The sequence below is a fragment of the Accipiter gentilis genome, chromosome 6, assembly GCF_929443795.1.
Source record: "Accipiter gentilis chromosome 6, bAccGen1.1, whole genome shotgun sequence".
In the NCBI taxonomy this organism is placed as follows: domain Eukaryota; kingdom Metazoa; phylum Chordata; class Aves; order Accipitriformes; family Accipitridae; genus Astur; species Astur gentilis.
Window position 1 is genome coordinate 26584819 of NC_064885.1, and position 16129 is coordinate 26600947.

Sequence of the window (16129 nt, forward strand, 5' to 3'; positions counted from 1 at the left end):
GAAATACTAAATGTGCACCAATTCTTCAGCTAAGATTTTTAATGATGTCAGGTAATTTCATCTAGACAAGGAGGCTGGGATCAGATCCATAATGTCTAAATCACTACATTTTTTTTCTTCCACTTCAGAAATTACACTTATAGACTGGAATAACTGTCAAAATAACTAATGTGCAGATTTACTGCAACAAAATCCTACTACAAAGATGCACCCTTTATGTGAAGGGCAGGGCTGGGGTCCCAGAGGCTCACTGCAGTGGTACTTCAGTAGCAACATATCCCTTCAATTCTGTTAAAATATGTCATCTTATGAACATATTTGTTACTTTTGCCAAACCCTGCTGCTTAATAAAAGATCAAGAGCACTACACCTGTTACAGATTTAAAATACTTACAGTAGGCATGATATGGAATATTTTTGTTAGTAATAAAATAATTAAAATTAGATTTTAAGAAGTCTTTAGGTCACTAAGATTGCCAGGGAAATCTCAAAGAACGGAAGCAAGGAAAATTCTCTCATCTGTAGTATACATTTAGATTAAATATCTTACTTTCTTTGTTCATTAAACACTAGATGGCAACATCACTCACTTTCATGCTTTTCAAAGTCAGACCATTAGGGCTGGAACTGCAGCTGTCCCATGCACAAACATTATAATGTAAAGTACAGAATGTGCATGAAACTAGAAACAAAGAAATGGGGTTAGTAATTTATCTTCTATTTTTACTCATGTTTGCTTCATATGAATAAACAGCTGTGACCTAAGTAGAAAAGAAAATAATCATCTTCATACAAATAAAAAACTTTACTCAGTAAAACCTAGATTTCATTCTTCCTTACAAATATTACACTGGTAGAATTTAAACAAGGATTAATACTATACATCTCCAAAACTCAAAATGGTGGGTATGTTATTTATCAGGAGTGCCAGAAGTCCCTACTAAGTGTATGGTCTATACATGTTCTGGTATTTACCCAAGCCTCTTCACAAACAGCTCTGAATGTCTCACATTAGCAATGACAGGTTTCCAAACAAGGCCGTAGTTCAACAGAAAGGAAAGACAGGCAAGCAAAACACAGTCAAAATTATTATAATCACACAGCACAGTAACTTACTTTGAAGATAATTCATATGAGCTACACAGGAAAGTGGCTAACAGAGAGAAACAAATAATCACTTTTATTTAAGAACTAAACAATTAACTAAATACACAGCAAGTATTTCCACATTTCCGTATACCATTGGTGGAAAACACATCAGCACAGGGATCGCTTTGGTCCCCAGAGACAACAGTGACCAGTGGTTCAAAATTAGTGTTGTCCTCAACATCTCATACCATTGGAGTCATGCAGTACCATTGTGCATATACAGGATCAGGACCCAGGTAAAGAGTGCACATAAAGAGTGCAGCATCCTTCACAGCTGTTCTAACTCTTACTGATGCTAAATTATGCTATTGACTTAAAGTGTTCGTTATCATTCCTGGAATGGGGTGTTGAGTTTAGACTTAATACAAAGTCAAGGTTGCTACCTGTCTCAGTAACTCACCTGTTCTGGATGAACAAAGTGAGATAGCATACTACAAAAAAAATGGCATTTTTTCTTAAAATCTACATGAGTAGAGCATGTGGAAAGATACAGGCACTGTACCTAGATTCTGTGCCATTTAAAGAGATGAGAGTCTTGATCTCATTTAAATGTGTTTCTGGTCTTTGTGTATGCACTGGAAATGAGAACAGGCTTATCTATGTCTCTCTGATGCTTAAAGACATCCCTAAGCAACAGGTCCAAGAAGTATAACATACCATCAAAGTTAACTCTGTCAGAACAGAGAGGTACCACGTTTGTTAGGTAGGCTCAGGTTCATGGTTGTTTTATGCTAGATCTGAGAGTAAGATGCAAAGTACATCATTACCTGAACCATTCATCAGAGAGGAAGGAAATGTCTGTACTGTCCGCACAGACACAAACAGCATGGCTCTGCTTGCACTAAAATCTCATTTTGAAGCAGTGGAAGCTGATCATTATAATGTAAGTACTAATACATTTAGACACTGCAACAATCAGTCATTGTCTTAACAATAGTAATGCAATAGGAAGTTAAGAAAAGCTCAGATAATATTGACATCTCTTTAAGAGTACAATATAGGGATCAATTTACCATAAAGTGTAGTTAACAAAATGGGTTTTAAAAGCAGCGAAAGAAAAGCATTGTAACACTTCAAACTGAAATGTCTAATGACAGATAACAGTTCTGAGATGCAGACAAGTTATTCCGTAGAGAAGATTAGGTGTCATCATTTTTATTAGGCATGTCATCTTCACTTTTCCCAAATGATACTATTAATTTTTTTCCTGAATTGATGACATGTACTAGCATATTTGAGGAAAACTAAGTCAAGAAGCAGCTACACACTGCCATAATGCTAGTACTAAAGTCACTATCTAAGAATTCCAAAATAATCTACTATCGATAGACAGTTCATCTGTGTATTTTACTTGACTATGGCAGTGCAAATCTATCATATATAATTTTGGATGGCAATAAAATAAATTCTTTAAAATAATTTGCTATTATCCAATCTGTAAGTATGATGTTATAAATATAGTTGGAATATAGTACTTTTTTCCTATTTTAAGTAAGCAGAGTAATAACATGCTTAGCAGATTCTAAAATTCAGACTAGAGCTACCATATAAGCTCACCTCTTCTCTCATATTTTTTTTTAAACTATAGTAAAGAAGCTGTTAAGACGACCAGAACAAAATGAATGTCTACTCTTTCTCTTGCTGAGAAAGACTTTCGGTATTTGTTTCAACTCACAGTGAGTTGCTATAACATTTGAGCAAAACACTGTTGTATGATAATTACATATTTTGTATTTAGGAGTATATTGTTCTTAGGAAACTAAGTCCATATGCAGGAGACCATGCCTTTAGGTATACATGAGGCTTTTTTATAATTAGCCTTTCTACAAATATAATCATGTCAATCTACCCCAAAGCTTCTAGCCCATATAGAAGACATGGAAATATTGCTGTTCAGTTCAATACATTTCCCAGTGCAGGCAGAGGCCAATTATTTTTGTGTAAATCTCAAGGGTTCTAAATCTAGCTATAAAATTTCATATTTACACAGTCAGCTCTTCCATATTTTACACAGGAGAGCCAAAGTTACCGAACAGGGCAAGCTGTGAAAGAAATCATTTTATCCCCATATGTAAGCAAAATTGTGGCGCTCAAATCCAATGGATGGCCAAAGTTCACTTTAAAATCCTACACGGAATCAGAAATTCATACCAAACAATTCTGTCCCTTTGGGTTAATACCAAGATTTTTCTCTTCCATTCACAGCTAACTAGTTTGAGGACAACTTAATCTGTTGTAAAGGTGAGTATATGAATGCAAAAGTGGTATTTATATTGTGATGATGCCAAGACCAGTATTATCCTTCTGACACATTCCCACTTCCATTGTGGAAGAATGGCAAGCATGACAGCAAAGCAGAGGTACAAAGTTCATAGGAAGGAAGGAAAAGGCATCACTTTGAGTCAGCATCACCTCACTTCACGGAACTTTGAACAAAGTGGTGAATTTTCTGTTCCTTTCAAAAGCAACAGTAATTGAAAAAGAAACCCTGCAATTAAAAGCTTTCCTTTGCATGTCCACACTCTATAAAAAGCACCTACCTCAGTAGAAGCTAAGTTATGTGTCAGCAAGGGATGAGTAAAAACTGGCCAAGACCTCCAGGTTAGACCAGAATTCATTTGTTTGTAGTTTTATGCACTCCATAGATAACAGTATGCCACTGCACTTATTTCACTGCAGATTGTTAATTACATTTAACTTTCCCATTAAGCAGATGTGTTACTACATTCTTTTACATTAAACTAGATTTGGAATAAAACTATGAAGTACATAAAAACACAAAGACAATCATTAATCTTCTTGGCACTGGAAGCAATGACTACAGCTGACAGAGCTCTTAGCTTGTGCATGGTATTAGGCCTTTTATGTATTCTTCTAAGAATTTGCTTTGCATTCTGCAAGACTAGATCGTGCAAAACAGAATGAATTATAGATAAAAACAAACAGCAAATCACAAAGGGCATGCTGTAAACCTAAAGAAAATTAAAGTTTCAGTTCTGCGAAAAGAAGTGCAGAAGATGCATCTTGTGGGAAACAGATACAACGCTTGGTACATATCAAGCATGTAATTTTGGCAGTTGTTAGCTCCACTCTTAGGGAAATCATCAAGGTATTTTAGGGCATATCTCACCTAAGATGAGTTAAACAATGGCAAAAACATCCTGCTTAATGTAATATGCACCTTCTATTTTTACTGATGTTGCTTACGCTAGGCCTGAATCAGTTTCCTGGCTGAAGCTCCATTATGCGACTCACAGGCAAAAGGGTAAGGAAAACTGACAGACTTGAAAAAACCGCTATGGGCGAACAGACGCAACGTTTTTATTCTCCTTGGAGTAGGAAGCTGGACAGAAACTCTCTACATGGGGTAACACTGTATGTCAGGTTTTAGTGAGCTACCCCAGCCCAGCAGGCTACGTGGCATTGGTGTGACAGCACTCGAGAGGATCACTGGGCACATTCCTCGTGTTCAAGTTGTAGAAAATTCAGGAGCAGTTTCTGACAGTGAAAATAAAAGCAACTACATTTCTGAAGTTAAAATTTTATTTGAAGATAAGAGATGTTGAGAACCCTGCTAATTCCAGTTCTCTGACTGCCATGAATTGATAGACACCTCTTCAGAAACCAACCTCACCATGATTTCTATGTCCCATGGCTTCAGCCACAGGGCTGTCGGCCAACTACAGCCTCGTGCGCGTTACATCAAACACACTACCTTAATAAATTTTCCTGCTATTACTCTTAGGTGCAAAGAAAGAATAGGTGGAAAGACAATCCTAAATTTTTCTATTTGTTTTCCAGCGAAAGCAACGCACTGCATGTGCATGAGGGGGGTCCATTTATCACTAACAGTTCTAGCTTTAAGATATAAAACTTTCAACGTCAAGATTACAGGTGGGGACATACAGGTACTCATTTCTCTCTTTTTGAGTGACATTAATGCTTCTGCATAGATACAGGAAGTAACTTATTTTTATTTTGTGACATATGACATGCAATAAGAGAAAGAAATTAGAGTCATAAAAATGGACAAACAACATGAAAAAACAGAAAATAAGACTATTTATCAAAGTTTTTAACTCTCAACTTGACCAAAAATGGAAAAAGACGACATTTTGATATGCTATTATATATAGTAAATTTGAACATATTATTTTCCATAAATTCAAGATGCTGAATTTATAAAATAAAAATATTAAATATAGTAAAGCAGAAAAGCTAAACTGGACTATGAAACAGGACACTGTGTCTGAATGAATAATTTATTTGGATACCAGCCAGCTGGTATGGTAAAGTAGCACTTCTAAACGCACCTTGCTATGATTGTGTTCACACATTACCTCAAGCATTTTAAAGTTTCAGCTTTGAGAAATAAAATAGATACTTAATTATTCCAGATGTTAGCACTGCCATGCGTATATAGATTACTGTAGCAATTTAATTATTGTTGTTACAATTCAAAACGTCATTTTTCTATCAAACATGCTTATTGAGAATTTAAATCAAAAAATGGTAGCAGATGAACTAACAGTGAATTCCCTAAATATGCCAAATTTTCTGTGCTCCCAGCAGGCTCACAGCTGTTAATATTTACTCAACAGTTACTATTGCTTTTATCTCCCAAATGAATATAATAAAGCCAAAGATTTACTGCACATATTTGTGCTGTAAATTACTTTTAATCCATGAAACAAAATCAACACGTATATAAGGTAACAGAGAACACAGGATCTCATTCACAGAAGGCTAGTCTGCTTTTGTAAAAGCAGTATACAGACTGCAAAACTGACACATTTGGTTCTTATTTTCTCATGTTACTAGATCACACAAAAAATTCACAGTGGCCAGTGGACTTGCTGTTGCCATTATAATCTCTCAAGGTAGTGTGATGTATAGGGAAAAGCTGTACAGGAAAACTTCCAAACATTACCAAATTACTCCATTGTGTTTCTTTTCATAATGAGGCTCAGACAATTCCATTGCACTGATCAGTGATTTCTGAGTGAGAAATTATTGAGACGTGGAGAGATAAGTAAGTACTAGATGAAATCAGACCTAAAACCAAAAGAAGGCTGAAGATTTAAACTGGAACACACTGGTCTGGAGATTGGGGATCCCAAGTGCCCACCACATGCACCTCATCTCACAGAAAAATATTCTTGTATAGAGACAGTAAGATGCAGTACACATTACCTTATACCCGATTTGAATAATTGTTTTTATTGCCAGGGCAGGGTATAAATCTTTGCATCTCATATCAGTCACTTTCTTACTTTAAGTGCTTGACTTTTAGGAAAAGCAAATAAATTCATTGTTATTATTTACTAACATCTGTGAGCTTTAGAAGCCTATTACACAGCAGCAAGGTACAAACACACTCAGAGGACCAAGCACAATTTACCCTGTGTTTATATAATCATGGAATTCCCACACTATAAGGAAGGTCTTGGTAAGTTCACCTTACCTCATCTGGTTTGGTGATACATTTTCCTTTCCCTGAACACTGGAAGTTATCTGAATGGTTTCCCACAGGCATGCAGGTACTGACTTTCACTATCACAGTCAAGCGTAGAGCCACAATGCACTTAGTAACTGAATCATTCAAAAAACCTAAAAAAAAATAAAATAATAATAATCCTTACTATATGAGAAAATACACATTAATGCTCCATCACTAGACAAACAAATAAAACTGAATTGAAAGAAACTTAGCTAAGAACATAATTGCCCATATTTCATACACACCTGTCTAAATTTAATGCATATAAATACAAATAAGAATATAGTTTGGAAAAAAACCACTCATTATATTAACAAAAGGAAGGCAGGCTGGTGAAACAGATCTACCTCCAGAACTCTATCTGCTATCATTTTTTATATCTCAAATAATCAAATGCTTTTGCCTGCTATCTTTTTGATGAGTTAAAAATATACTTCCTTAAGTTTTTTAATGACAAGGAATATTAAAATCAAATTCAGTGGAGAAAAATGTTTAAATTAATTTCTAAAAGTTATTTCAGAGCTAAAAAGCACACAGATCATCAACCGCATTACATTGGTAACAGATGGACAACCCCTTTGGCTGTATTTTTTATGAAGTTTGCAAGAACATACAGACACAGCTTGACAGTATTTCTTTGTATATTTGCAATACAAGTAATATTGAATGTCTGATCTAATCACTCTAGAAGGTGCTATACCAGGTACAGACAAACAAAACATGAAAACTGGAACATTTGATGAGGAAGAGGAAAATTCATGAATCTCTGGCTAGCACCTGTAATTGCATGGCATTAAAAAACCACTTGGTTGGAAGTTATTAAAACACACTGGAGCATAACATCCCTATCACCCATACTTCTAACAGATATATCTGGAAAATAAAAAGAAGGACAGCAGGAAAGATAAAATGAGGCACATACACAGCCCATGACATACACAATTAAGTCAGAGTTCATGTCAAAATACATATACCCTGCTCCTATCCTTCACTTGTGCTCAAACTGCGTTGTTCCACCACAGTGGTTAGACTCCTGGGTAACCGCCCTTCCATGTGTGGCACCAGTTAGCTGTTTTGTTCTGGGAGCTTGTGGCAGAATAAATGTGCAGTGACAAAAAAAGTGTGGGTTTGGTACAGTGTATGTACTCTAAGCAGAATATACGCATGAAAAAAAACCCAGAGATCCTTCTATAAATTGTCAAACTTAAATTTGGGTCTAAGGCTGTTTGTAGTATCAGTATGGAAAGACTTCCATTCTTTGCTCTTCATTTTTAAATTTCACTTTTTAAAACACTGTATTCTTTGAACAGTTAGTTGTCTGTGCTAGAAACAATGATCCCTAAACCATACCTTCAAAGCAGGAATATCTCATGTCCAATATAGATGTCATCGGCTTGAGCATAACCTCTACAAGTTAGCTAAATATTCTAAAAAGATCAGATTAAAATTAAAAAGGTCAGATTAAAAAAATGTATTGGGTATAGTTCCAAATGTCTTATGGTCAGTTTTGGCTAGTGAAGATTATTGTAATCTGATGACCTCTTCAAAGCAAGCCAATTTATTCTGGCCTTAATACACACCTAATTTGTACCCATCTGTTCAAAAATGCAGCCAGAATTATTTCCTCTAACAATTGAATGCGATTGTCACTGGCAGTCATGCAATTATATGTGAATGCTTGGAAGAATGTGGTATTTCAAAAATGTCTTTGGGTTCACATTTGCTTGTCTAAAGCAGATTGTTACATATTCTTCAGGACAGTTCCCTAAAGGAATATTAAATCAACCTTCTTTGTACTTTGAATCTTGTTACTATTTTGGTATCAAAAGCCCTTAAGCAAACCACTGAAAAAAAATCATTATTCTCACTGGAATGCCACATATTTTTCTGTAATTTCTAATTATCTCATCTAATTTTCAAAAACTAGAAAAATAAAAACATTGCTATTTATTTTCACTCTATAGAAGGTGCATACAACTTTCTGAGATCTCTAGGTTTTAAGGCTAGAAGAAGCTTGTCTGATCATCTAAATAACACTCCCTGCTTAACTCAGGTCATAGCACTTCAATTAATTCCTTCTCCAATTCCCATAACAGCAAGTGAACTAGAGTGAGTTTTGAGTTCTATTTTTAACTTCTAGGTAAGAGAAAAATCTCAGAAGCATGTTTACATCTCCCTTCATCTAAGGTTTGGAGAAAAACATTACAGCTGTTTATATCAAAAGGTAATTTTGTTCAGTTTAGCCTTAGTGGTTTTCTAACACAATGACATCAGAGCATTTTAAGTTGAAGAATTCAGGGTTGAGCTAATTACAGTAATATTACAGAAACAATTTTAAAGCCTAATAAATCATAATACGATGTCAGTAGTCATTTAGATTGCAGAGAAGGCATTTTCAAGCTCTGTGCACACATATTTGATAGTCTGACAAATGCCTGGATGATTGCATTGGCAGCACGGGTGGTAAAATACACTACAGCTCATACCCTGGAAGCTTCACCTACTTACGCCTAGGAACGCAAAGTACATATGCTCCTGTTTCTCTCACATCAAGAAAGTTAAGAACAAAAAATAAGGAATAAAGTCAAAGATGATAGGTGTCATTGTGTCCAGGTGTTTCCAGCAAGCTCATATCATGCCATTCAGACTACCCCTACTCAAATCGACTGATTGTAGATTTTCTATACGGTACAAACTGATTTGCTTCCTTCACAAGCTCCATTTCTGAACAATACCCTCCTTGTATGCACAGCAGACTGAGGTCAGAAAGCTAGTCCCCAGTGGACTGCCAAAATAGGGAAGACTAAAGCCCACATGCCACCAACTTGGAACATTATCCTATTACGTGTTACGTTAATGGAAGGCATAAGACTGAACTACAAATCATAACTAACTCTTGGTGTGCACCCAATGCTATTACACACACAAACACTCTTGCCTACTGCAATTGGCTCAAGTATTATGATTTCTCTGTATTCTATGTATTCCAACATATATTCACCTACAGTTGAAATAACAGATTAACATTTTACAGCAGAAATACAGTAATAGTTCCCTACATTAAAGTTCCAATCCACAAAAGTATAGGTCTTGGAGTCCACCCTAAAGGTTTCTTGGATGAGACAGAATGACTGCCAAGGTGTTTGGGCACTCACTTACAATGAAGCATCAGTCCCCAAGTTTTCAACTTATTTTTAGCCTGGTTTCCTAAGGAAATGAGACAGCAGTGGGATGTCTATCAGTTTCCATCTGTTCTCTTTTTCTCTCTCAACACTTTCCCACACCAAAGCTTTTGGGGTCAGTAGCCAACTTCAACATTTTGCAAAGCAGTGGAGTTCTTACAGACACTAAGTGCCTACAGCTTCCCTGCACAGTATATAGCCCTGGCTCTAAGGGCACTGGTAAGTCAAAATAGGTAGGAAAACCAAAAAGGGCCCCAGAGTAAGGTGATGTTATTTCTATGTTATTTCTCCACCCCATTCCCAGTGTACAGTGCAGTCAGCGATTTATTATTTGAAAATGGGAAACTGAGATATATACAAACGGAAGAAAAACAGATAGTATCAGTTTTCAAGAGAAAAGCAGTGGTATTGGGTGTTCCTGCACCCCATCTCCAGTTCATGTCATGTAGTAACATACTGAAGCTATAATATTTCCAGACCTGATTTCAGCTTCCAGAAACAATACAGCTGCTATCACAGCATATTGAACCATTGTTTATAAGCCTTAGTGGTCCAGGATAGAAGCTACATAAGTATGTCTGCTAGTTCATCCACTGATAATGGAAAGTTATAGAATCAACCTGAAGTGTAAAAGATCCAAGAGGAATTTTCTGTTTGACCACATCTCTCACATCACAGGAGAAAATGTTATACGGGAAGCCAAACAGGAGTGGTCAATATGCTCAGTCTTTTCTTTGTGGCCATTGGACTTTGTAGACATAAGAATAACTTAAAGAAGCTAGGAAAAAAAGAGAACTAAATTTTGATTACAGAAAAAGACGAAGGGAGACTTAAATTCTAGTCCTTTCTCCTAAAATTTTTCATGTCCAAATTTTATCCAAAGATTATTTCATGTTCATAACACTCACACTGTCCATGTATCATATGGTAGAGCTGACGTTCAAGACTACGAAGACCACTACAGAGGTCTATACTAATCACCATCCTGTCTAAGTGCCTTTGTGGATCTAAGCAGAAAATAGTAAATTCAGTTTAACTATACAAATCAATTTTCCTCTCTTATGGCACTATATATCACTATCTCAAATAGTGGTTATTCATCTAGCAAATCTAAGAGAGCTCAATCTTTCCACTCATTCATGGAACTCATGTTCAACTCATTGGAAAGACCTAACAACTGAAAAAGCATAACAAGTTGTTCACATGATACCCTCGATTGTGAAAATTTACCTTTACATGTTGAAATAATAGAGGCATGCTTTTGATTTACAAACAGACAATCATTTATCACCTTTTTCATTACACTAATGCTCAGGGTCATTAAGGCCTATCAATACCCTCAGGGCCCTGACACTAATACTGCTCTACAGAATTTGAAAAAATATGTCAGGAATCGTTTCCTAGTTTGCCTTAGGATGATTAACATACATAAGCAGAAAACAAGAAGTGAGAAACAGGTAGTCAATTACATTCACAATATTTGATGCAGTACTTCTGTGCCATCAGTACCATAGGATACTTGTACAGAACATCTGAGATCATTCTCTAATGATACTGCTAGGCAACATAGCATCTGGGGATACAAAAATACAGCTGCAATAACAGAACTGCTATTTTTCCCACAAATGGCACTATTTATAAGTGGTACAACTCTCCCAAATTCTATATAGATCAGCATGCTTACTGTGCTTTGCCACAGAAGCCTTGGTCAGATACTGCTTTTGAAAGTATACACAGATTTTAGTGAGAATCAGTTCAAGAACTGTTTCAGATAGTTTATTTTTAAAAAATTCACATGAAACAGCAATTTAAAGAATTTTTTGTTGCTGTTCATAAGTAACTGTGAAACTTCTCATTGCATTTTTTTTTCTTCTCCAAATGGATATCATAGTCACATTCAGTTTAAAAATAGATATGCTTTCTTCCTTCACTCCCAACACTGAAGACTTATCCTGGGCTCTGAAAATCAAACATATACTTTCTTCTCAGACATAATCACCATTACAGTGCTAAAGATAAATGTACTGCTGGTCAAATTATATTCTCAGTAACAGTACCGCATTTCCATCAGAGGCAGATTGACAATTATAGTGTTACACAGGTACAACAAAGCAAAATTTGGGTGCCAGAAAATTATCATCAAAACTTTGGGAAGAAATAGCACATTGTTTCAAGCTCAAGCTCAGTTTTGCAGGACTGACAGTTAAAATATATTCATAAACTGAGCAAACCAATTGGATTCACTTAGCATAGAAAAATCCCCAAACACATGTTCCGTTACATTTCCTCTGTAACAAATGGCAATTTCTGAATTTCACTGTTACTAAACAATTACCCAACTTAATAGCTTGACTGGACCAAAACCCATAATAGGACTATGAAATAGTCAGCTAGTAAGAGTACACTTACACTTATGAAACCACTTGCATACAGCTTATTAAGGAGATGTGACAGTAGCTTAGAGTGTGACCTTCTGTCATGGCTTCAAGGACTCTGCTTACTGTCCAAAATAATGGTGAAAGCCCAGTGAAGGGTAACAAGATTAATCTTCTAATAGATTCCCTGTATCACAATTTGCCTGTTATGTGCTTATTTATCAACAATGCTGCCAAGCTGGCAGTGAACTATTTTGGGCACAAATGTAGACCACCAGAATCTCTGATACCACACTTCACAAAAGCAGTTAAGTGTGATGGAATACAAATGACATAGCTGGGACTGCGATAAGGGGAGCTGCAGTAGATTGGATGGTAAGGTTGGCTAGGATTTATCTATAGTGACTGGTTCAGCTTAAAGACTTATAAGTGGCTACCCTACTTTTAAATACACCGTACAGTATGTTACACTACTAGCCGAAGAAATCTGAGTATTTTAGAAGCGTTATTAGAATGTGCCTCACATTTTCCTTTAAATTATGCATTATTATCCTTATCTTACAGATCACGTTAAGCAGTCTGCCCAAGATCTCACAGTGCAACCATGTGATCAGCTGAATGTAAATATCTTGACTGTGAATTGGTCACAAAAGTCATATTTGAAGAAAGAAAAATCTTAAAAATAAACAAACAAACAAAAGGTATTTCACCAAGCATTACAAATTTGAGCAGGTGAACCTCCAAAGATAGACTAGAAAAATAATTTCCCATTGTTACTTGCTAGAACTAGCAGTGAATAAAAATTTGGAATAATTTACTGATTAATTAAAGACAACTCTAAAGAGTAGAAATTATTTAGATGCTAGCTTAAAACATAATACAATGTATAAAAAAGTAGTCTAATGTTTACATCTACTTATATGAGAGATGAGGTACATATAACCTGATCACGAAGGGCAGGGCAGGATATTGATTTTTTGACATATTTATAAGGATACCCTTTCTTATATAGCCTAACAGCATTCTTCAGAATGGTTTAGATTTCAACTGAATGCTTAACATTTTGCCTTACAAGGCTATCTTTTAAAAAAGTCATTGAAATTAACACTTCATTGAACTTTTTATGCTGTTTGCACTTCTGCTGCTGCTATTGTTTATCAAAAGGCCATTTTCTGCAAGGTTAGCTCTTATGCCCAGAACCCCAGGGAAATGTTCACAGTTGAGCACAATACTCAATACTGCCTACAATAGGGCCCTTCCAGGCAAATTGCACACATAAAAATGAAAACCCCATTAACTGGAGCAGTTGTCACCAAATTCCCCCACCAGCAAGGCTGACTTGCACACAAGTAACTAAATAGTCACACAGACACCCGTTACTGCACATCGGCTGAGCAGCAGAACTGTGTGAACACTCCAACTGCAGCATGTGCAAGGGAATGTGATTTAATTTAGTCCAGAGTGAAAGAGGGTTAAGTCAAATGACTGCACATATGCCATGGGCTAGGAGCTCACACAGATGCTCTGCTGACACATGGTAACTTGTTAAAGCTAGAGTAACTTGATTACGTGGCTTTCAGTGAATTCAATTCACACATCTCCTATTATAAAATAGAATTGTCCTATTTCATTTTTGCTTAAGTAAAAACAATTTCAACATGCAGCAAACTTCTTTCTCTCAATGGAAATATGTGCATGTTTTAAAGATGTGTAACAATACAAAACACACCATCCAAAAGATGCAGTTATTACAACTTGCCTCCTAATCTGAAATTCTATAGCCAGATAAAAAAAACTAGAAAATCAGACCGATTTGTTTCAAAATATCTCTCTAGATTATTTATTTTTAATGTAGTGTTTTGTACACTAAGTTCCATTTTGCCTATTCAATATACCTGCAGTCATATTAGTGGTGACCAGTTGTTAATGTATGATGAGATGTTCCAAGGAGATTCATTAAATAACCCAATTCGCATCAAGAGAGCAAATAACTGCTCAGGGCAGAGATATTAAAGAAAACACTTTGTTACATTAGAAAGGCAGGACAGCATTTTGGATAGGAAAATATTATCCTTTCGGTACATATATACATATGGTTCACACACTTTTTAAAATGCAACAGATCTCTTGTGCTTGAGGAGCCAAGCATGAATTTTCCTTTTTAAGCAAAACTTCAAGAAGTTTTGTGGAATTAAGCAAGCTGCCTTATAGGTGCTGGCATTTGAATAGCATCAGTATTCTCACCATAAAGATGCTATAGCATCCATTTTCAAGTGAGTTTGTACAGGTACCAATTTTATTCAAGGAAATACTTTTGAAATACTTCATAATTATCGTTTAAACCAGTCAGTTAAATAGTATTGACCTAAAAGGCTGGGCATCTTGCAGAAAACCGGATTACACACCCAGTCTACATCAGTTTTTCTTTGTTGTGATGAAAATAAGCATTATAATTTAAAGATTGTGCTGGAGGATTTATTTTCTATTCAGATCAAAATATTCATTCATATTAAATGTTAAACCTTCTGCCTTGTTATCTGTAAGGTCTTAGCTGGGAAATAGCAAGTTTGCTTATAAATTTCTTCCTCTTATTTTATAAGCAGACTAGAAACTAAAAACCTAATGTATCAATATTTCATGAAAGCTGCTTTTTAAGCTGCATCATGGAAGTGCTAAATAAAGCACAATGTCAAAAAGCAAGTAATTTCAAGTGATTTAGACACATTTTTTAACAACTATAGATATACAAACTTTTCTATCGTATTACCTATGGGGAAATGGAAGCAAAATATTAATGCCCAACTGCCTGTTTTACTATTTTTCTGAAACGGCTCCCATCCTTGCAGCTTCAGCAGTGGGCACACCAAGGCAAAAAAGCAATTTTTCCAACATTTTATCATGGAAGCTGATAAGAAGCAGGTTTTGTCAACAGAGTTAATATCCTAATAACCATGATAAAGACCTGAAAACATAATTCCTTTTATGTTGTTGGGAGAAAGGAAGGAAATAGGGTGCATGCACACAGAGTCAGCACTGCCAACTCCATGCTCTACGTTATGCCCAAACCCTCAAAATAAACACTTCTTAAAACTGAAGCAATAATCATACAATATGCAATTTTATTACCCAATTTCCAAATTCATGCTACAACAGCAAAATCTATGGTGGTTTTGATTACTAGCAGAATTGAGCTGTTAAACATAATTTGCTAACTGTATACCGGTATAGGTATACCTATACTAGTTTACCAAGTAGACTGGAAACTGTGCAAAATTACAACTGACCAAGTCTCACATCCACAGGTGTATCTTTTGAGTCATGAAGCACAGAATTCTTGCTTTAGTGAACAGGTATATTAATTTAACACCAGAGTAAATTAACTGACTTGTGAAGAAACAGATAGTATACAGTCACTGTAAAACTTGTAAAATGTGAGTATTTTAAAAAAAAAAAAAATTTAATGCTTTTATTATGTGTTGGTTTTGGTTTTTTCACTATTTTCATAGCAGACTGTATTTCAGAATAAATGTTCCAGTTTTCAATCAGAGTGTGATTGCACGTTTGGATAAAGAAGATGAATGCAACAAATCACAGAAGATTTTTGAGAGTTGCCATACAAGCTGAAAATGTCCTTCAAAGTCCTTCAGCAAGGCCTTTTTCATTTTCTAGAAGAAAATGTTAATGCATTATTTTCTCGAGAGATACTGTTTAATCAATTTAGTAAATCTTATGCACTTGCAACACAGTTGTATAGAAAAATATATATTCCTGTACATGTTCCCAAATCCAGTATATTATTCCCTGAAAGAAGTGCATATTGTTGGGTGGATTAGATTCCCTCCAAAACACATAACAAGCAGCACTTTCAGTTCACCACAGAGATCCTTAGCTGTAACTTATTCATGAGAACTTCAGTCTGAAAG

The 16129-nt window shown here is 35.6% G+C and overlaps 1 protein-coding gene across 1 annotated transcript in view; it reads right to left on the minus strand.

Moving 5' to 3' along the window:
• Positions 1 to 16129, minus strand: part of DNER (delta/notch like EGF repeat containing) — a 134098-nt gene that overhangs the window by 46484 nt on the left and 71485 nt on the right. Inside the window, exon 5 of the mRNA XM_049803190.1 lies at positions 6614 to 6759. Coding sequence (XP_049659147.1) covers positions 6614 to 6759 — 146 coding nt within the window. The remainder of the gene's footprint in view (positions 1 to 6613; positions 6760 to 16129) is intronic.